The 23,281-nt window shown below is 38.6% G+C and overlaps 1 protein-coding gene across 1 annotated transcript in view; it reads right to left on the bottom strand.

Annotated features, from left to right (window-relative positions):
- Nucleotides 1-23,281, bottom strand: part of LOC102196854 (histone-lysine N-methyltransferase 2C) — an 85,097-nt gene that overhangs the window by 50,398 nt on the left and 11,418 nt on the right. Inside the window, exons 2-10 of the mRNA XM_013911579.1 lie at nt 19,973-20,161; nt 9,678-9,766; nt 6,851-6,995; nt 5,793-5,996; nt 4,451-4,560; nt 4,189-4,298; nt 3,310-3,472; nt 3,011-3,182; nt 1,097-1,211 (exon numbers count right to left, since the gene is read on the bottom strand). Coding sequence (XP_013767033.1) covers nt 1,097-1,211; nt 3,011-3,182; nt 3,310-3,472; nt 4,189-4,298; nt 4,451-4,560; nt 5,793-5,996; nt 6,851-6,995; nt 9,678-9,766; nt 19,973-20,160 — 1,296 coding nt within the window. The 5' untranslated portion in view covers nt 20,161. The remainder of the gene's footprint in view (nt 1-1,096; nt 1,212-3,010; nt 3,183-3,309; nt 3,473-4,188; nt 4,299-4,450; nt 4,561-5,792; nt 5,997-6,850; nt 6,996-9,677; nt 9,767-19,972; nt 20,162-23,281) is intronic.

The raw sequence follows: 23,281 nt of genomic DNA, 5'->3' as shown, positions 1-23,281 counted from the left end.
AGTTTGTAATTGCAGAGAAATACTCTATTAATTTTGAGGATGTCATTTTCGAGCAGGAACCTCAGAAATGTCCCTTTGGGTTTAAGAGGTTGGGGTATTAATGTAGTTTGAGTTGCTGTGGGATGGGGGTGGGGGTATAGTGGGGTGGGGGGTGGGGGTATAGTGGGATGGGGGTGGGGGTATAGTAGAATTTTTTGTATTCTGTCTATCTTCTGAAACAACAACAACAAAAAAAAGATTGAAAATGAGATTTTATATTGTGAGCACTTCTTTTCCACAAGACATAGTCATTAAAACTTGCCTTTAACAAGACTGTATGCACTTACTTTAAATTAGCGGCTTACTCGGCTAACTAGCCTCTGAGCTCGGGTAAACCTTTTTCCTATGGTACGCAGTCAACAATTCTAGTGTTCATACTTAAAGCCACATCACAGGAACTTCACAGAACACCGAAACTGGAACAATGACTCATTTTTCATTGATTTCTACTTGAGTGAGACGACAATGCTCAGAACAAAACTACCACATGAGCGGGGACATAGGATGTAGGCAAGTGTTCCGGAGAAGCAAGTGCCAAGGCTGTGTGTGTGTGTGGGTGAAATGCCCCTGTGCTGAGTCAAATAGAGAACCAAGAGTAAAGACCTTGCATCACCCGCTGTCTCTACTGATGTGCCCTACTCAAACTGGTGCTGCAAAAAAACATATTAGGCGGTGTGCTAACCAGCCAGCTGAGTGGCAAGCAAACCATTTGTGCATGAGCATTCACACAAACATAGTGTTATCTTCCAGCGCTGAGGCTGAACTGAAGTCTTTAAATGATCAGCTGGTCTGAGTCATTCGTAACCACAGAAAGCACAAATTGAAACCATCAAAAAGCTACATTCTCGTGGGTGTCATATGCAAGGTCCAACTAACTTAATTTCTTTTCCATTTAATTGTATTGTTCAATTTTGTGATTACACCAGATGAATCAATGCAGTTATTTGAAACACTTTAATCTAGTGCAAATACTTTTACTTACAAGCCTGTTTTTTTTTTCGGTTTAATTTTTTTTTTTTTTTTTTAATTTCAACATTACCCATTAGTTGTTTCCTACCTGACATCTCCATCCGTTGGTGGGAAGAGAGTCTATAACAGGTTGCAGACAGAAGGTATGGTACCCTTTGTCACACATGTCACACACCAGCATTTTAGTGTCCTCTCCTGGATTCCTACAAAGAGACAGTAAAAAGGTTTTAGGGTTGAGATTTATTTATTTATTTATTTTTGTCTAATACAATGAGACAATGTCATTTGTAATGATATAGCTCTATGCTTCCTTCTGTAATCCATTTCTTCTGCTAAGACCTGCAAGACCCGACCTCAACTGTCCTACTGCATCTTCAGTTGAATTCTCTGAAAAGCTTACAAGTTCTTTGCTCCTATCCAAGTATAAATCAAATGCAGTAACTTTTCAAGTCCGGGTCACTTTCCAATTTCCATAAATTGTAAGGATATTACATTGACGTTGAAATTATGTTTAAAAAACAAAAAAAAAAAGCCATTCATAGAGAATTGCACTGACCCATCAGACTGTAGCAGGCTAATAAGATCAAAACAGAAAGTGATTCAAAATCCCATTGCCACCAGTCATGGTTGATCAGAAACAGATTATTTCCGGTCACTGGCCAAATGATCAGTGGATCTCTGAACATTACAAGTGCTAAACTGTTTACATGGTAATATTCAGTTATTGTGAAATCTGAGTTAGAATGACAAGAAAAAGAAGAAGGAAAAGAAGTAATCATATCTTCCTAACAAAAAACCTTAACACTGTCAGTATTTTGACAGCTAATGTTAACGTAATCCAGCAGGTGGCACCGTCTAAGGATATTAACTTAATCAAAAGTTTAACAACATTGGAAATATTTTTAGGAGTAAGAGTCCTCTGCATGATATCAGTGGTAGACAGATTTCCCTAATATTTTTTATGTGTAGTTATTTATTTATTCATTTATATTGTACCCACCTTTGCTTTAATCAGCCTAGTGCTGTGTTTGCGGGTTTCTGAGTGAGTATCGGCAACACTGAATTTGCAGAGAGCCATCTGGTCAAAAAATATGCAATATAGCTCTTCATGGGCCATTACAAATGTTGATACAAATAGCAAATGGCTAATATTAGCCGATTATAGCCAAAATTAGAACTGATGTGTGAATGAAAGGAAGATTTCCATGTTAGATTGCTATACAAATAATTATGAAACTTCACGCAAGCCCCTTGTTCAGGAGGATGAAGGTAAGAAAAAAAATAGAAAGAAAAAAATAGCTAACAGGAAAGACCGCTTCATACCCAATTTATTAATAGCTTTAAATAAAACAAAGTCATCTCTATCACCACTTTTGTTCACACTAGCAAATGAAGTGACATTTGATTACTAGTTTTGCTAGTTGTACTGTTATACCCAGTGCTGAGTTTAAGCTATAGCTATATGCTGATGATGTCATTTTTTTCATTACTTAATGTTAGTAAAGAAATGCTAGTATGCTGAAACATTTGACAAGCTGATTTACAGTAGCCTTAAGCATGTAGCTGTGCAAAGATGGTGTGAGAAGTTGCTGCGCTGTCCATAATGCCAATGAATTGGCTGAAGTAAAAAGATCTTTAATCAATTACACTATCTAAAACTGCATCGCAAAGCTCAAGATATTTTGAAAAATATAAATATGCAGCTACAGGATGGTAATGCAATATTTAATACTCAATAGACAGTGGTTACCCCAGGCAAACAGGCCTGGTTGCAAACAGAGCTCTTGTGCTGTTTAAATAAGGTCAGAGGTTATAAGACTGAGCTTCAGGGTACAACGTCCAGTCAGCTCCTCACAAACCACAGAGGTAAACAAACAAGCAGTAAGCATGAAGCCTGGTAGCTTTACAGAAATTAAGAAAGGAAAAAAGTAAACAAAAAGGACAAAAAACAAAGTGCAAAGTAGGGAAAACCGTTATTTAGACGAGAGGGGAAGTGACTCACTTGCACGTCTGGCAGACTTTGCACTCAGGGCACTGCCAACCTGCCCTCCTTAGAGGGGTCACAGCCATGTCCAGGCATATCCCATGGTAATGCAGACCACAACTGGTGCAAAAGAGCTGGTCCAGTAGATCCCCTGGGCTATCACATAGTACGCAATTTATATCATCTACAACTGTGGACAGTTGAATGAAAAGAGAAGGCAAGAAAGGTTTATACAATGCAATTTAGTCTTAGTTTTGTTAAATATACATTATGTTATTTTCCTATGGAGTTGACACATCAAATTTTTCTGAACTTACATTTGTGAGTGGCCAATTCAATGTGTTCTGGGCATAAGAGTGAGAGACTTCTGATATCCTGAAAAGTCCCAGCTGCCCCCGCACAGGGGTAATGATAGAGTTGAGCACATCCTTCAGCACAGCACTTAATGGATGCTCCAAGGCGCTTACAGTATGCACAGTGCTGCGGAGAAAAAGAGCGATCTTAAAATATGCCTAAAATCTCCCTTTTCTCCAACTAAAACACATTTCTTAAACACTAACAAACGTAATGTTTAAATGGTCTATAAATGCCTGATTTCACGTTAAAAAAAAAATCACATCACATCACAGAAAGGTGTTCGCTCCTATGTTTTTTTTTGTTTTGTACTTTAACCTGCCACATCAAAGAATACCTGTCAAATCAGCCCAGATCTGATGTGTAGCACTTCTTCTTTCTGGACTATTTTATCTTTAGTATATTTTTGGGAAACGGTTTATTTGGATTAAGACACCTGTTCAAAGTGCCATTTCAGCTACCTGATGATCAGGCTAGAAAACCTCACCCCAATTCCATTTCTCTGAGTTCCATGAGTGTGTACTAGTAACCACTTGGAGATCAAGTGGCAGCACTACTAATGGGTAGCACACACGATGGGCAGCGAAAAAAGAATCAGAGCTCTTTAAGTAGTACCACTTCTGCCGCTAGGAGCCAAGCTGCCATGAGAGCTCAGCCCTGTTGAGTGGTGTGACCTTTTCCATTTCACAGCTGAGAGATCCACGCTGCCAGGCCGACCTTTACCAGCCAGTCTGATCCATCAGCTTTGTTGTGTTTCACTGAATCAGTCCCTCCCCTGCTGCCCCAACACATTAAGATGGTGTTAACACCCATTAGTCCACGGATGTTCTCCCTTGACTCACCTTTGTGCTCCCTGAGTCAATGGCTCTGTCCACATTAAGCAGAGATTGTCCCTCGCCCTCACAAACACCGTCGGACCACAAGGCACAACTCTGATGTGCCCAGCATTGCCCTACAATTTAAAGACGGATGTGACAAACAAATAACTGAATCAGAGACAAATTCAGTATTAGCATATAAAGCATGTACACTTGTTAACTCTCCAAGTACAAATAATTACTGTTAAAATGGGATGTAGAAATAGGCTGAGTCCATTAGCCACACCTGACTCGAAGAGAGACTGGACGTTGAGATCTTCTGGAAGGCCGACATGAGAAAGCTCGTTCCAAAATCGACTGGCTGGGTCTGGCTCATCCTCGCAGCCTTCAGACCCACTGGAACAAAGAAAAAGGGTTTTTTTTAAAAAGTCATCTCAGCACAGATTTTTTTTTTACGTAGAGAACAGCTTAAAAATGCACTATGCAAGAGAAGGACAGCCTGAATCAACTTGAGAATAAATTGAGGACAGAGACATAAAGGTAGAGAATGATGTGCCGTTTTTACAAAAGCAAAGAAATCAAGACAGAGAATGAGCTGGGGGAAAAATGTCTGTCCAAGTAAAAAGCTGTGGGGGAGGGAGGTGGATGAAGAGGAGGAGGACGGGAAGGAGGGCCATCTTTTTTAGCGTGTGCACAAGAGGCTGGCTGTTCTGTCTCATAAAATCTGTTGAAAGGGATGCGTTTCTCCAACTCCCTGGCTTCAACTATTGAGCAGCATAGGATGTAGAATACGTGGAGAGGGAGCATTAACATTTAAAAGGATTTCCAGGAAACAACTAACAGCCAAAATCAAGATGGGGATTTCTGGGAACATGATGGGAACCTATTCCTTACACTTTTATTAGCAATTATGAAATGGTCTTCTCTCCTAATCTCTTTTTTTCTTCTTAATTTTTAGTCTTAAATGATATATTATGATATATCTATAACTTCCTTCTCTCTTGGATTCCATCATCTGCCTCCATGAGGCACAGCTAAGGGCTCAATGACCAATCACACAAACAGCACACCAGCTACTGGTTGGCTAGGCCTGTTGCCAAACCCATAATGCTGTCACTGGCCATTACAGTACTGTGAACCCAGAGAGACAACCAACTGGTTTCAAAGGACCAAAACAAATCAGGCAGTTGTCCAATTGAGCGCAGGAAGGGTCTTTTATTTGTATGATTTGCATTTGTGTGCATACAAACACAAGGCTCTTGTGTAACTTTTGCCTGATCTGGCATCTCATGGCCTGGGGAATACTGACAGTTGGGTGTGTATGTTAGGTGTGACCATATTAACCACCACTACTGCTTCATATTACCAGGATAACAAATTCAAGTCAACTAAAAGGAAAATCTTTTTGATCAGACTAACAGCTTTCACAAGATTTCACAAGATTTCACAGCAACATCAGTGTATAGAAGCCAAGGACAAAAAAGAACAATGAAGTAAGCTGTTAGCAAATTTTCATTTCTTGCAGCTCATTAACTCATGACAAGGAAGCATTACAGATTGTGTCTTATTCCTAACCAACGATGGCAGCCAAACTATTTGTGACAACAGTGTCAGCCAGGCCTACTTACTTCTTCTCCTTCTGTCCTGAGGTGGTCTCTTCGGCCATTTTTGGCTGAGCAGTTTTATCACCATCGCTGCCATCGCCTGTTGAGCTCCCATCAGCTTTGTGGCTGAAGAGTGCTTCAAGCTGAGACGTGACGGTGAATACTTGTAGATCCCCCTGACCCAGAAGGCTACGACCACCGCAGTAACAGAAGGCACAGAGACGCTCACTAAAAGAAAGAAAATGGGTGGTAGAGGGTGTTTAATTATATATACCTACTGTGACTTAATACAGTGCCATACATGTCACCATGAATTAAGGCCTCCTTCTTGTGGCACTGGGACTGTCTGTGCTGCAATATACATAAAACCTCACAAAGCAAAGCAGACAGACTATCACCACACAGTCTCACAAACACATACTGCTATAAGCAGACAACTTGTAAAAATTATAATGTATTTAAGTAACACAGACCTTGTAATTTAGAAAGAAAGAAAGCAAGAAAGAAAGCAAGAAAGAAAGAAAGAAAGAAAGAAAGAAAGAAAGAAAGAAAGAAAGAAAGAAAGAAAGAAAGAAAGAAAGAAAGGCAGATAGACAAGTCCGGTTATACAACAGATATTTGGATGTGCTAACAATCAACATTTTAAGTGAGAAAGCCATCTTGGAGACAAAGTGGTAAACAGAAAAGCAGCAGAACAGTGGCCAAGAGCTGGAAAGTTGAGTAATAAAGCAAGCAGCAAATATTTATCACATTAAGTGCTGAGATGGTACTGTTAATAAGATCCCAGGAGAGGCTCCTGATCTGCTTTCCATCACCAACATCGATAGAACAGACAGGCCAGAAGACTGATTGCAACCTCTAACAAAGTGACACCTGGGAGGAAAAGGGCTGCCTCTACCTGCTGATGACTCCCACCTAATCCATCCATGCATGTATCTAGTATGTGCTAGACCTGTGCTTATTCATTCATAAAAACAATTTAAAAAGTAAAAAGATACACACAGAGTCTCTCACACACATGCATGCACGGTTCTTTATTTCTCAAAAACAGCGATTCTGGGGAAGTGAAAAGTTTTTTTAACCTGCTTTTGACTTCTCTACTTGTTGGGACAGATGGTCCTGCTGAATTCTCGGCTAGAGGGCTCTGGGCCAGAGGGGAAGAGGGCCTGTCCTCCTCTGGCACCTCACTGGTCACTTCCACAGTCTCCACCGGCTGGATTTGTGTTTCTGATGGTAAAAATGAAAAAGACACGGAAGGAAAAAAGAGAAAAGATCTGTTAGGGAGTAGAGAAACAGCTAAGCACTGAATTGTTCCAATGCATCTGCCTCTGTGCTAGTAAATGCTCCTCAATTCACTGCCAATTATGACTGCATGTTTAGCATACAGCCCCTGACAGACACAGGCTGTTACAGGACAGGTTGGTTATATTCTAGTCTTTTTCCTCCAGGTCAGAAACACAGCCTTTTTTAGCAAGATGGATGGTAAAATATGGGGACCATATGCTCAAGCACTGATTACAATAAACTCAGTGGGAACATCAAGGTCTTGTACAGAATAGTGATAACAATGGAGGCAGGGAATAAAAGAGATGGCATGGCTGTCAAAATATCTCAAGTAGCTAGAATTAATATTTTGGGGGAATAAAAAAAGTTCAATCCTGGACTCATATCTGACATATCACGACTGCTTTTAATTTTAATTTAATTGACGAAACCCTCAATTCACTCTGCTAATCATACAAAACAACTCCCAGCAGTACCTCTCACTGAGACTTTGGGCCATGTAAAATGTTATTAATATTTCATTGGCATGTAATTAGGCTAATGCCACAATGATTGTGTCATCCAAAGGAATTAAAAAAGGGCAAAATTCATATTAGGCTTACTACTACTTACCTACTGATAACTGAATGCATACGCAATGGATGTTTTACAATTATTTTTTACAAGACATCAACTGATTAAACTGATTGTTGCTTTTCCCGCCTCATTTTTTAGATAATAGCTCATTATATTTGTTAAATTTAAAAAAAAAAAAGGTTGTGTTATCCTGTTTAGCAGGGCTCCACAATTATGGGCACGATAATTATCACAATTACTGACATAATAATGTTGCCACACGTAAACATAACAATGCTTTAACATCCATGTCGTCCTACATTTCTGCTAATGTACCAATGTACAAATCTTTGCATCAAACTAAAATTGGTCCTCTTTATTCAACTAAATTAACTAAAGAAAAAATAAATAAATAAATATATATATATTTTTAATAAACTGCAGCAGCACTTAAAGCAGGGTATGAGTTTCACATTTACATTGTGTTACATTCCTGTCAATTAAATAATAATATTTGCAGATATGTAAGATGTTTATTCACTTGTCCAGAGTGGAGGCATATAGTTAGGCGCTGATTTAGTGGCACGTTCGCTGCTTTTTCTTTATGTTTGTTTTGCGAAGCAAGCATTTTCAGATTCAATCAATCATGTTCATTTAATTGTTGGAAAAATAAAATTGTGACCAAGATTAAAATTTCATCAACTGTGCAGACCTACTGTTAAGTAAGATCAGATTACAAAAACTGATAGGTGACAGTACTACTCTTACCAATGCTAATGGATCAATTACTTTAACACAACTATGTAGGCATAGGATGCTAGTATACATAATACACCAAAGGGTGAGTAAAATTAGGAGCAAACTTTGCATTCAAAAACTACACTGACAGACTACACATTTCCACCTGGGTATTCAAAACACAAACTTGCGGAAACCAGCCCTGGTAGCATTGAATTGGGGGAAATTTAAAGCAAATTTAAATTAAATTGCTGCCATTGTCACCAAGAGTAAGGATGTTCTGCTCAGTACTGCGGCTTTCCATGCCTCTACCACACTATCTGGGAGAGAGGGGTCGCTTTTGGGGGATTGGAATGAAAAAAAGAAAAAGAAGAAACATTATAATCTCTAAAGTACCATAATCAAAACTGATAACGCCATGGCTTATCACTTTATCAGTCGTTAATTTCTCTACACATTCCCTAGATGCAATCACACTGTTTTAATGGTAATGTATATTGAAAATGTGAGCTATGTGACCTCTAAGTATAACAATTTAGAGACAGACAAAATAAACAATGCATTTAAAAGGCTATAATATACTGTGCTTGACCTCAGCACATATCACTTTAAGGACAAGACTGCACAGAGTCACAAATTTCATTTTGCCAAAAGCCCAGAGGCAGAGAGCCACTGAAGAAACCACTGAGTTTTAAGTGCATATGGCGGTAGACTGAAAAGGCAAAGTGAATGCTTGGTTATTTCATAACATCATTTACAAAAAAAAAATGTTGAAGGGTTTTAAACTCTGAAATATTGCCTTTGTTTGTTCTAAGGTAAATGATACCAGAAGAACGGCAAGTCATTGACAGCGTCACATTTCCAACTATCTTCAGCTCAGCAACAGGGCGGCACTGAAATGTATCAGAATGGGAGGCATGGTCACATGATGTGATGTACACACATAAAAAAGGCACATAAATGGGTCTGGAGAGACTGATGGGATTTTAAAAAGCTTTTAGAGGGCATTAGCCTTGGGCTCTTTCCCTCTGCACCTCAATGCCAATCTCAGAGCAAGAGGAGAGATGGAAGCAGTAAGGGGAGAAGAAAAAATACACACCCACTACAGCTTCACAGCTCAAGCTAAACCCATTCAATTATAGCCCTGAAAAAAAGGCACTGGGTGCTAAGAAAAAGCTCTCATCCATCCTTCTCCAGGAGAAGGAGACTCATCTACCTTTACTAACATACCCTTCAAAGCACTGCATAAGGCTACTTGGGGTGCAGGTTCAAGTCATATATCACTCTCAGTAAAACCAATGTGTATATAAAAGTTCAAAAACAAAGTCTCACCTGTGTCCTGAGGGTCTATGGACTCTGTTATCTCAGTCCCATCCATGCTGTCCTCCTCATCCACAACAACTCTCCCTCTGGTGCGACCCCTGGAGTAAGAAAAACATACAAACAAAGAAACAGAGGAAATGAAAAGAAATAAGACATTAAAACTACACAACTTCACCTCGAGACGGGGGAGTGGTGGTTTAGTCATGAATTAATTAAATATCGTCATGGCTTTCACTGATTTTTAATGGAGGCATTGAAGTCATGGGTAAGGCAAAAGGGTGGTACTGGTGGGGTGTTTCATACATATTCGTGTTACAGCTGCAAGAAGAAACTCTGGTAAAACATAGAGGCAATGAAAATAAATGGGCGATTCAGTGATGATGGCGCTATTGGCCTATTTATGGTAACCACAATGGTGGTAACCACAATGGTAGCATCACAGTGACGTCATCACAGCCACCGTTTTACTGTTTCCGATGTCATGTCAGACTTGCTGAACGATAGGTGCTGCCACTCAGACAAAACCTCCTCATATAGTAGGAGACAAAACATGTAGAGGAAGCAAAGAAATCAATTTGTCCTCCTGAAAGTTTCATCTTTTCACACTATTGCAACATTCAACTCTGCATAAGCTGTGTCTTCAAACCAGCTGCATGACCAACACAAGGTTAGAAAAGACACATGAGGTGCACAGCAAACTGAAACGACACCAAAAAGTGTCTCACACCAGCCATTGTGACATCACTTTCAGCAAGAGGAGCGCAACAACAGCAAGTATAAATAGCCCTCAGTCACACCAGTATAGAGACTAGCTGGTAACCCCCTGGAAACCACCAGTTAGTAGGGAAGAAATCCGCATTACCCCAAACTGGTTAGTGAATGGTTGCTGGCTGTCATAAGATGAATTTGGTTAAAGAAAAGCTAATCTACACTTACTGGTTTGGGGGAACTCAAAGAAAGAGTTTGTAAAGCTTTGGAATTACCTGGATTTCTGCATGAATTAGTCATACACTATGGTATGACAGTCATACTAAGCAACCATTCATGGTCAGTGCTGCAAAATGCAACAACCAGCTGTTGCCGTTTAGCTAGTTTGTTGTTCAGTTTGCTACTCACAATAACTAACTGCAACAATATCTGGAATAAATGTTCATATGTATGCATGCACCTTTTCTTGTGTTAGAGCCCTGACTTCAGCTCAGGAGATGAGGCTTGAGGTGAGGAGGAAGAGGATGAGGTAGAGATGAGGGAGAAGACAGAGCAGTAGTTAAGGAAGAGAAAGACACAATGAGAAAGACATGACGAAAGCATTCATGTACAAATGTTAAATAGTCATATAGAGTTTGAAAGAGCTATTTGTGATCTTTAAATTAAAACTAACTTGTAAGTGGGCTGGTCTCTATCCACATACATAAAACCCAATTAGACAGAAGGATAATGACCATCTTGGCCACTGTATTCAAGGTAGTCAAGTAACATGGTGGCTTCCACAAGTTGATGCTCACAATTTTTTCTATTAAATCTAAACAAAGAAAAGAAAAAAGATCAAATTTAAAAAAAACAAACAAACAAAAAACCAACTTACTGTACCTTTAAGGCCAGCATGTTCTTAAATTGTGTACAACTAGTTTAGGATTAGCGATAATTTTTGAGAAGAGGGTGTTCTGCAAAGATACCCCAATCACACCGAGTCCAATAATGCTGAAGCAGTTGAACATGAGGTCAAGAGAATAAGTAAAACACCAGCAGAAATCTCTACAGGAAATAAATTAATGAAACGGCAGAAATTTTAAAAATAAATAAAATACACATCTCAAATTTTAAAAAGGTCACTGTGAAACATGGAAAGTTTGAGACTGCTCTGCAACCTCGGGGACTGACATCCTGGAAGTGTTGAGGCAATTAAAAAAGAAAGAAATTACATTATATTATTGTAGCAGACAATAACCTGAAGCTTGGGGAGCAGCTGGATAGTGAAACAGACATTGACCTAGAGCATACAGATAAATACACAACAGAATAGTTGAAAAATAAAATGTATGATTTTTTTAACAACAGCAAAAAAAAGAGTCTTAACCCAACCAATGTGCTTTGGCAAGATCTGAAGAGGGCTGTTTAATAAAACAGACATCCAAGAAATGCATTTATTTATCAATATAGCCTCTCAGATCTGTACACCTAACCATCTCCCCTACAACCACGCTGGACCAGGTTTTGGATTACTCAGTTTAACTGTGACTAAAATTCTCACCTCTAGCCCTTTAAGGTGATTGTCTGTGAACGATCATAATATGTGTAATGTTAGCTTTTAAAGAAGTCCTTAGTATCAACACACTTTTCTAACAAAGAAAGTTCCACCTTTCTTATTTTTCACTGTATGCGCCATGTCAGCAAACAGACAACCACGTGTACATTTACAAACAGGCGTTGTGTGCCAACTCATACGCACAGACACACCAACTCATACCTTGCTTGTACACACAGTATGTAAATATCTGCCAGTGTCAGCATCCCGTCAACGCAAGCTCGGTTAACCTAATCTTGGAAGCAGCATGTGGAGGGGATAATTGTCATGGATACAAATTAAATAGCAACACCGAGTGCTAGCAGGCTAAGTGGGGAGAACAAACACAGCCCAAAGGAGAGTAGTATGTCTCCGGGGTACTCAGGAGGATCCAGCGGGTGGGAAGTGAGGGAGGAGATTGGGGGTGGGGGTGGGTAATTTTGTGTCACTGGAGAGAAAAATCACAAATGGCTAGATGCCAAATCAACCCCTCCTTCTAAATGACTTCCATGGGGAATGACAGAAGAAGTCTCTAGCAAACCTTGGCTAAAAACAATTACCTGTGAGCTTGAGTCAAACATAAATAACTTGATGTAGAAACAAACAACTGCATTTTAACAGACAACTCTGTTATAGCCTATTACATGGCCTAGTATGAACCAACTACTGTAGTTCAGGATCATATGGAAGTTGGTGTAGATATAATCAGGAATGGTGGATGGCCTCTCTCAGTAACTATTCTATATCAATTTAATTTTTTAATGCTATTCTGAACAAATTTACTTTTCAGTTTTTAATTTTGTTATCTTTAAAAATCAAACAGTAGCTAAGTACATAGCAATAGCAAAAGCCGCAGTCAGCTAGTCTTTATGGAAAAAGTTACAAATGAGGGTATCAGCGACTGGATGCCACCAGGGAGTGGAAGGAGATGTTGCTTTACTGGCCTTACTGCTTCAACTGTCTGGAAAGGGTCTGCATGATGGCATTACAGTAGATTGTCAAAGCCTGGATCCCAGTATAGCAGATGGATTGATGAGTGGCTTGCACAGCTTGGATGATTTTTGATTTATGTTGATATTTTAATGACGAGACTCTTCTGGTCTTGCAAGATCAAAAGACAGCAGTCTGTAGTTACTCATTTATTGCTTTTGGAAGACTAGAAGCAACAAATTGGCTTACAGGAGAAAATAAGATAATGTCCCAACATGAAACATGAGTGGAACTCTGCCACAAGCAGAACAGCTCATTTTCTGATTTGTTTTCATAATTCACTATTTTTTCAACACTTTTTTTCCCCTTTAAAATAAATAAATAAATAAATCAGAGGGTACTGTGTTAATTTTTTCACTGGATGCACAGTGGACTTACAGCAAAATAGTATCTGGTTCTCTTATAAGAAACAACTTTTATTTTAAGAATAAGATGAGCATAAAAATTTAATTAATCTCAGTGGATACTGAGAAAAAAAAGAAATTACTGAAGAGTGTTATAGTGGTGACTGTAGCTTGCAGGTAGTAGCACTTACTAGTACAAATAACCTAAAGGGCATTTTCAGTTCTTCTTTACCAATGACTTGCTGTCAACGATAACAGACTATCGAATTTAAAGTGTGGATCTATTAAAACAAGCTGCCAGCAGCAGCACTATAGTACAATAGTAGTGACACAGTACAACTCAAATGTAAGCACAAAATTAGCCTAGGTAGCATTTTCACTAGAAGTATTAAGTATAATATGACTGCTCTACACTTTAGTTTGATAATATCTAAGTTGAGGTAACTTGTCGTTCATCAGCAGCCTGCACAGTATTGCCACATAATAAAAAATGAAAAATGTCTTCCTCCTTCCTCCCTTTCCACCATTTGAATTGCTGTCATTTACTTGGCTAAACAATATGTAACTGCATCAGTGATTACCAGCCACCGTTTGCTCTTCCTGTTGTAAGAAGTATATCTAGCGAGTGCTCCAACGATGCTTGGGTGAGTCATTTGTTTACATTTCGGTCATACATCACCAGCTGATAGCCTGGTCGTACTCTGTGTTTTTTGGCTCAAGTAGTGAAACAAGTTTGTCGTTTCCGGCTTTCGCACAAATAATTTTAAGGTACTGTGCTCTGTTGGGGTTTTTTCAATGACCTCAGCTGTTACCAAATCGTCATCAGCCTGTCGGACATGTCTGAGTGTGCCTCATTATTGTGTGCAATACGGAAGATAAGTGTAGGATGCTGCTATAGTAATGATATCATGATATGACACTTTAAAAAAAAAAAAACACATAAAAAATTATGCTGGTATTATTAGAACAGCCCTAGATTGTGTATACCAGAAACTGTTGATCTACTGGAATTGTCCTGGTCAAAATGCATTGTCTTGTTGATGCCATTGGTCAGATGAGAATGGCCAGACTATTTCCAGCTGACAGAAATACAACACAAACTCAAATAACCACTGGTTACAGCCAATGTATGCAGAAGAGCATTTCTGAAGACATAATATGTCAAACCTTGAGGCAGATGGTCTACAGCAGCAGTTCGCACAGGCTCACGAAGATTGGGAAAAAAGGTTGCCTGGTCTAATGAGTCTCGATTTCTGCTCCAACATTTGGATGATAGAACCACAATTTGGTATAAACAACATGAAAGCATGGATCCATCCTGCCTTGTAACAGTTCAGACTGGTTTTAATGACGAGAAAGATATTTTCTTGTCCCTCTTTGGTCCTCTTAGTATCAAACTGAGCATCATTTAAACACCACAGCCTGTCTGAGTTCTATTGTTGACCATGTCTGTCCCTTATAACCACATTGTATCCATTTTTGCATGGCTACTTTCAACAGAACAACAAGGAACGTTTCAAAATCATCTCAATTGGGTTTCTTGAACGTTACAATGAGTTCACAGTACTCAAGTGGCCTCTATAGTTACCAGATCGCAATCCAAAAGTGCACCTTTGGTCTCATGTAGAACAGGATATCTCTATAAGAAATATGCAGACAAAGAATCTACAGCAACTGTGTGCTGCTATTGTGTCAATATGGACCAAATATTCTAAAGCTAAAATGGGCTCTTACCCAGCACTGGGTAGGCGTACCTAACAAATTGTCCAGTGAATGTATATTATTCAAACCTGGTCAATATGGTAAGAACATGTAAAAAAAAAAAACAAACTCATGTCCATACCAATAACCAGCTAAAGATGTATAAAGGTATAAAAGAGCATCAAACCATTTATGAGATGACCATGTAGTTAGGGCTGCCACAAACGACTATTTTAATAGTCGACTAGTCACAGATTATTTTTTGCGATTAGTCGACTAATCAGATCATGCATCCATTGGACGTAAAACGTACAGCTTATTACACCAGCATGCATCTGCTCTTATATAACTATCATTAGCTTACAGCTTTAAGTGTTTAACTAAAAATGTGTGTGCTAACTAAAAATAAAGACAAGATGATAGTTTATTAAATTTTAATGAAATTAGCAGATTGTTTCGGTGGAGTTTAATAAACTCAGCCGTCTGCTCCTTGCTATCTAAAATATAACAGGACTCCGGAGCATATTCTCGAGCATCTCACACTTCTGATAATCAGTTGTCTGCTTGACGTTTATTCAGCTGTGTAAAAACTATAACTTTAATCTCAGCCAAACCGATTTACTCAGGAACAAATAAAATACTGAAAAAAGCCAAACGATAACATTTTTAAGTTATCTAAGTGACTTATATATCATGTTTAACCTGAGTAGCGAAAGACGGCAGTGGGTTTGAAAACGATTTGCCGGGAGTCCGGTGTTCTCACCGGCTCTAGTGAGCCTTGAACCTCGGCTAGCTATCGAGCTGGTGAGTAACAGATGTTTCCAAAAACGTTGGAGCGCTTTTGAAAATATGTGGTGTCTTGATAAACTGAGCAGATATTTGAAGTTTACACAGCTACATGCTCGCCTGAAATTATGTGTAATGTTTATTTTGTGACCCAGAAAGTATAATAAGAGTAATATTAAAACTAACTAGCTGCCGCTATTGTTGGAAACTGAGTTGGGCCGCGCTATGAATTCTGTGATAGATTGGGCCACGAAGTACACACCCGACCCATCCTTTAAATCTGGGGAAATGAAGGGCACATTTGTCGGAGTCTTCAAATTTGGACAGTCTTCGTCGTGTCGCTGTAACGTAATCGGCCTACAAATGCGGGCACAGGAGGATGCGGTTCCTGAATTTGGACACGGCTGCGATACCGGACACTGCTTCTTCTTCTTCGGGATTTAACGGCAGCTGGCATCCTTGTACATGCAGTGCTGCCATCTTTTGTTTCAGTCCGCTATTACACTCTTAAATCCTACTACTTATTCCTGCGTCTTTTGGGATCTTACAAAGCTTCAAACGACGCATCGACTATTAAATTAGTCGTCGGCGATTTTGATAGTCGACGTAATCGTGACTAGTCGACTAATCGTTGCAGTCCTACATGTAGTATGCTTAGTACATGGCCAACTGCTGCTACTACTACTACTACTACTACTACTACTACTACGATCTAGTAAAATTTTCATTAAATACAATTTTTATCTTTCAAGTATTTCTAGTATCTAATAGCAGAAACCAAGCCCAAATTGATATATGAGCAGTTATAAGCCTATGATCACAACCTGAAAACAGCTGTTGGCAGTGACGTCTTTGCACAGACCACCACACAGCATCAAGCTGTATATTATATTATTCAGAACTAATGAGATCAAATTGCAGCATTCAGACAGCCAGTTATGTCACTGACAAATGCAAAAGACTAGTGTTCGGGTCCCATACCCTGCACAACTTCCCCCCACAGTCCTACCACAGGGAGAGCGAGCAAGAGAGACAGGGAGAAAAAAAAAAGGAAAAAAAAAAAAAAAAGAAAAGGTGAAAATAATGCTCTGGTAAGTAGTCCCAGCTAGCACAGTGCTGCCTGGAAAACCTGACAAGGATCATGTTGCTCTGGAAGAGATGGACTAGCAGATGGAGCATAAGCAAATCTAGTAAATTCTAACCAATCAGGTCTACAACAGCGATTTATAGAGCATCCACCTTTGTCACAAATCAATACCCTTAATCACACTTATCTATGACAATTTTAAAATTAAAACATACACCACAGAATGAAGCTGATTAGCCTATGAGAACAATTAATTGGTCTAGAATGACGTTATAAGTGTTCACCATGGTTCGATTACAAGTTACAGTACAGTTTAGAGGACCAGCCATTCCTCATTAGCCTGTAGACTTTTATGACCAACAGTAATTAGAAATCGGGATGGAGTAAATTGTCTGAATTCACAAAGCTGTAATCACTGTGTTGGGGGTGTTTTATGGAATATGAGCTTGCAATTTAGCTTTCAGGAGGTGTTTGTATCTAATTAAATGAAATCTAAGAGGGGATAAATAATTGTGGCAGAGCTAAATAAGTGTGTAATCAGCAGCCTATTCTGCAAAAATAATGACATACTTTAAAATATATACAAATTGTAATTCTATTCTTGATTCTTAACAAAACCCTAGCCATTACAAAGATATAAATAAAACTGCTGATGGTTAGTTCGTGACCAGTTAAACAACATTAAGTATTTCAAGTGTGTCCCTGGTCATCCTTCTACTGTGGCATTAATGTATTGTCTGAATACTTGGAGATTAAACGATCCATTGGGAACAGGGTATTGAGATTGAATGAGAGGACAGACTGAGGAGAGAGTTAAGAACCTTGCGGGCATTATTTTACAGCTCTAAGCTGCATTGTATGTTGCTAAGGAAGTCACAGAGAAGCAGGACACCTTGCACGGAGCCTAAACATCTGTGGTGGAATTACGTGAAATCAAGCTGCTAAAACCCCAAGGACTTCTACAAAGGACTTAAAGTAGTAACTTATGCAATGCTAGAATGACCATAAAATATTTTGTAGTTTCAGACTACTTTAAGTAAGAAGTGGTCAACCACGGTACTATTGAGTACACTGCAAAAGGCCCCCACTTTAATTCCAGGAGGAAACACAAATCCCTTTGGATTCAAATAGGAGCAGCCAAAAGTAGGTTCAGACCACTTTAAATATGCCACATATAGCATAAGGACCATTTTCAGATTTAAACTGAGGGCTTTTTTCCCCAATGCTTCCTATGCACCACCTTGATATTTTTGTTTAATAACATGGGATTAAGTTTTAATGCTGTCTCTTACCAGGTAAGCACTGGATTTAATAAGCAGTAACACAGAATGGGGTATTTAAGCTCATGACACCTGACAGAATTTGGAGGAGAAGCAATAATAAAAGGCAAGATCACCCATTTTTCCAAAGCTGGTTTTGTGTACTTAACTTACCATGAATAATAAATACATAAAAATAAAAATAATAACCAGTGAAAGATTTTAAGTTACCACTGTTACTATGATTTCTTAGGTTTACTGTAAAATTTCACATAGAGTGATGTACATGGTGGCAGGAGTGCAACGGTAAGTCTCACCACAACCATCTTATAAAATCTTGCATAGTTTTCTGGGGTTTTGTTATCAAGTTTACAGTGTTATGTAAAAGTAAAGGGGTTTAAATACCATACATGACTTTCTAAAGTCTACGAGTCCGATTCAGCAAGTTAAATTTATTTTTCACTCTGTGTTGCAAATGTCGGTTACAGAACTGTAGCCTAATTTTCTAAACTTTGATCACAAGAATAGTTTAAGAAGAAAACCATGTATTTGTAATCATTTACGCGTATCAATTCTCGGTTGTGGTGAACACTGCAGATCTACTCCACTGTGCCCATTGCAACAGCAACAAATTCCCAAGGCTTATTTTTGGCCAAATATTAAATGTTGCCCAGGTTCAACACCCTTAATCATTGCTGTGATCGCATTCAGCAAGAATAACCAATTCAGCAAGAATTAAGTAATTCCCTATTCAATTTTATTTATATAGTGCTGAATCACATAAAGCATCAAGGTGTTTTATTTTGTTAGGTAAAGACCTTACAATAACACAGACAAAATTACAAATTCAGATGACTGCATGAGAAAAAGTGCTCGGTGACAGTGGAAAGGAAAAAAACCCTTTTAGCAGGATGAAACTTTAAAAAAAAAAAAAAAAAAAGCAGGCTTAGGGACAGGCAGCTATCTATGCAACCAGTTAGGGTAAGAGGAGGAAGACAGCACAAAAAAACACATTAATGGAAAAGAGACAGAAATAAAAAAATAAATAAAAAATCCACAAAACTAATGATTAAATACAGAGTGGTGTATAAATACAGTGAGAGGGGAAAAAGTGAATGAAGAAGAAGCGCTCAGTGCATTAAAGGAAGCAGCCTAGACCGATTGCAACGTAACTAAGAGGGTTCAGGGTTACATGATCCAGCCTTATCTATAAGATCAAACAGTTTTAAACGTAATCTTAAAAAGTAGAGAGGGTATCTATCTCCAGAATCCAAACTGGGAGCTGGTTCCACAGAAGAGAGGCCTCCCAATCTACTTTAAAATATCCTGGGTACAACAAGTAAACCCACAGTCTGAGAGCAAAGTGGTCTAATGGGGTGATACGGTACTATGAGGTCTTAGAGATAAGATGGAGCCTGATTATTTAAAAGCTTAAATGCGACGAGAAGGATCTTAAATTAGATTCTGGATTTAAGAGGACGATAATTAAGAAAATCCAATATGAGAGACATATGGGTATGTCTCTAAAACCTCACCTGCGCTGTCACTAAGGGGAAATGGTGAAGCAGGTAATATCAGATATTTAAAATATATAAAGTTTGAAAAGAATATGGGATTCACACTTCTTTTTTTGGCTCCGCACATCTTACGAATCCAATGTCAAGAAAAATTTCAAGACTAATTTAAAGTCTAAACCTAAGCATTTTTAGAGGAGGTACGGCACCAGACCACTGCTTACAAAAAGTATTACATAAAGTTACTGCACTAGCAATGCTAACCAATTCAGCAAGAATAAGTAATTCCCTGAGCTTTAAAAATACAAACTGATTTGAATGTCAAAGGTAAAAACCTACTTTTTTCTGTTCTTAGACGTGGATAAGGGTGGTGCCTGGGGTAGGAGGGCAGCAGCATCCTTGCGCGGCCTGCCACGTGGTCGCTTGTCTGCGTGGGCAGGACTTCCTGTGGATGTGGCCCCTACACTGCTTGATGGCGGTGAGGGTCCCTGGTCAGAGGGCTCCACAGTCTTATCCTCTGATGACATTCTGAAAAACCGTTAAGAAAGACGAGGTAAGCAATGTTTGGAAAAAAGCAAAACGGATGCTGATTTGCACCTAATCTGAATTTATATTAACAGGTTTTAATTTAGTACATGTCTAAGACGCTATTTTTAACTGATAAACATGGAAGTCCATGTTTTTTGAATAATTTTTGATTTATCTGTAAACTCAAACAGCGTAGTCAGAAAGCTTTTGTCGCCTTTGAAATTTTCTGCATTTTGTTCAGACAATTAAATTGATTTCATCTTTTCATATATAACTACTCTGATATGTTATTGAAAATCAGACCCTGGTAGCAATATTAAACTCAAAGTCTACTTAGGAATGATACATGCTCAGCACACCTAGGTTTTGATGCACATAGTTATATTCAAGTCTCTCCAGAGATCCTGTATTTCATAGGTGTCAAACTCTGGCCCGTGGGCCAGCCTAATTACATTTGGCCTGCATCATCAGCACACTTTTTTCCTGGTACTGATAAAGGAAAAAAGTGTGCTGATGATGTGTAGGTAACACATTCGTACTTTTAGAGAAATTTAAGTTTGAAATAGTGAGTGCAAAATCTGTCTTGCCTTATTATAAACAGCACTAATTTCAGTGTTTCCTGCTCACACGCACCTGTTGAAATTAATCTATTTGACAACATACTTTTTGGATAACTGCTTACTTCATTTTACTTCTTTGTGATTTTATCAAATTAATTTCCTAGCATTTGATTATTTTGGGGCAGTTTGAATAAGTGTGCTGTAAGTGGCTTCCTGTGGAAAAATGGCTGCTCTGTTATACTTGGAGGTCTCTACCAATAAGACTGTGCAACTAACCCCCCAAGTGTTATCACAATTTTGTCTTAAAAAATCCCCCCAAAAAACCCTCAATATCTTGACACCCCCCCCCCTTCAGTTAAATTACTAAATGGTAGAAATTGTGTTTAATAATTGCAATCTCAACATAGACCAAATACTTAGAATTGAGTTCTTTTGGGGTTTTTTCCTACATAAACACCATTCCTGTCCTCTTCACAAATTCTGTGAAAATGCATCATCTTTGCTTTTGTTTTCATTATTGTGTTTTGTAACTGTTTTGATATGTAAACTACTAATTAAAGAAGTATGTATACTCATTTATGGCTGAAAATGAGAGAGGAAATCACGTACTTTGTTGTTTTTACAGGCAACTCTAGATTATTTGCTATTTTTAGATTCTGTTCTCTTTTTCATAAACAAGAGCATGTCTGACAATTCACTTTTATATACAGCGCCAACTCCCATCTAAAGCTGCCTCAAAGTGCTCTACATGGCAAGGTGAAGACCCAAGACCCTAATATATTAGAGGAACCCCCCCCACCCAATGAATCAGTGCACATGCTTGGTAACAAGTGGGAAGGAAGAGCTTCCTTTTAACAAGAAGAGACCTCCAAAAAACAGGCTCAGGGATCTGCTGTGATTGGTGGGGGATAGAGGGGATAGAAGAGTACAGAAAGGCAAGAGCAAAAAGGGGAAGAAAAAAAAAAGCACGCACGGGAAAGTTAACAACATACAATAGTGTAAAAGAAACTGACATGCTAACCATTAACAGAACTTATTGAACACAAATTGATAATTTACAACTTTTGTTTTGACCTGAATACCTGCGAACACCCGATTTGTATACATGGTTGCTTCATTCACCATTTAGCCAAAAGAGAAACCAAACAGTTGCCACTGACCTTAGCCAATAAGCTCACCAAACTTTAATGGTGAAGATTTCGCTTATAATAATTTTATTTGACTCATGTACAACATGCAATAGTTATCATATTCCCTCTTCTTTTTGAATCCTTTAGGGGGAAAAAAGGTGACGAATGTAAAGCTGGCTTCTTTGGTCTATCTCAATTTTTAAAGACCCCCCCCCCCCAAAAAAAACAACAACTTTCAGAGATGTTTGAGCTTACCCCAACTGCCATCTACTACTCAGTGTATCCTATGCATTCACTTTGTTGGCTAGCTGTAAACAGTATGCAAGAAACTTGTTTTGGGAACTGTGTGTCTTGTTTTGTGATAGCTGCAGCATTAGCCCGCCCACTATGCCTGCAGGGAAATGAAGTAGTGCGCTCAGGAAAACACTGCGCCGCTGTTGCACATAAAATGCAGAAATTACAACTTTCTTTGGAACACTGTCATTTCTCAAACACTGGTATTAGTCATAAATTTGTGTTTTTAGAAACAGCAGAGTATTGCAGTATCCTTCCGGTATGTATACCATGCAAAACTACATTTAAAAAACTACAAGGCACAGCTTCAGTCTACCCATCCTGATATAAAGACCTGATAGGTGCTTCAGTTCTGGTTGGTGTTCCCAAACTTCCATTTAAAAACAATGAATGATGATGAATGATGAATGCTCTTGGGCATTTTCATTTTCCAGAAACTTCTTGTATATTTGCAGATCTGTTTTAACACAGTTAAAACCTTTTAAAAAAAAACTTAAGAAGACACAACCAGTGAGGATATGTCTCCAATCTATAACACCGATCTAGCCGTAGAAGCCTGATGTTGTCTTTCAATCTTCAGTAGCATTTAATAACACTGCTTTAGTGTTGTCACTGTGCCTTACTGTGTCCAAATCAATTTTTAAAAAATGAACTGAATTCATGTTAGGACTTTTGATTACATAATTTCAAATAATTGGTTTTAAGCATTTTTGAGGTGGCTTATCTGACCAGAGACATCTCAAACACACCAAGATTACAGTTTTTTGGTAGAAGCAAACTAGGGGTTTAGAGAAAATCAAAAAATTCAATGCTGAGCAAAAAATTGTTTGTTAGCTTTTGACTACTGTAAGTACAGTGCAGTAGGATTTCTACTTCTTACTCAAAGCCATCTGTAATCACTCCATATACAGCCAGTTCACATTTTCTATTCTCTGCAACCCACACACTGAAGGAAAAGCCACTACAAAGCACTCAATGGTAAACAATGGGAATACTGCCCTTTACTTGTATTTAACAATACAAAGTAATTTTGAGATGGCAGGATTGTAGTGGTAAATGGACTACAATTCTAGTAAGACTAGAAATAAATGAATTTAAGCTTTGCTAGACCATTTATAACCATGCTCAGATTCCTG

The sequence above is a fragment of the Pundamilia nyererei genome, unplaced genomic scaffold (genome assembly GCF_000239375.1).
Source record: "Pundamilia nyererei isolate P.nyererei 1_Seehausen unplaced genomic scaffold, PunNye1.0 scaffold00004, whole genome shotgun sequence".
In the NCBI taxonomy this organism is placed as follows: domain Eukaryota; kingdom Metazoa; phylum Chordata; class Actinopteri; order Cichliformes; family Cichlidae; genus Pundamilia; species Pundamilia nyererei.
Note: the sequence above shows the minus strand (reverse complement) of the source record. Positions and strands in the feature narration are given on the sequence as shown.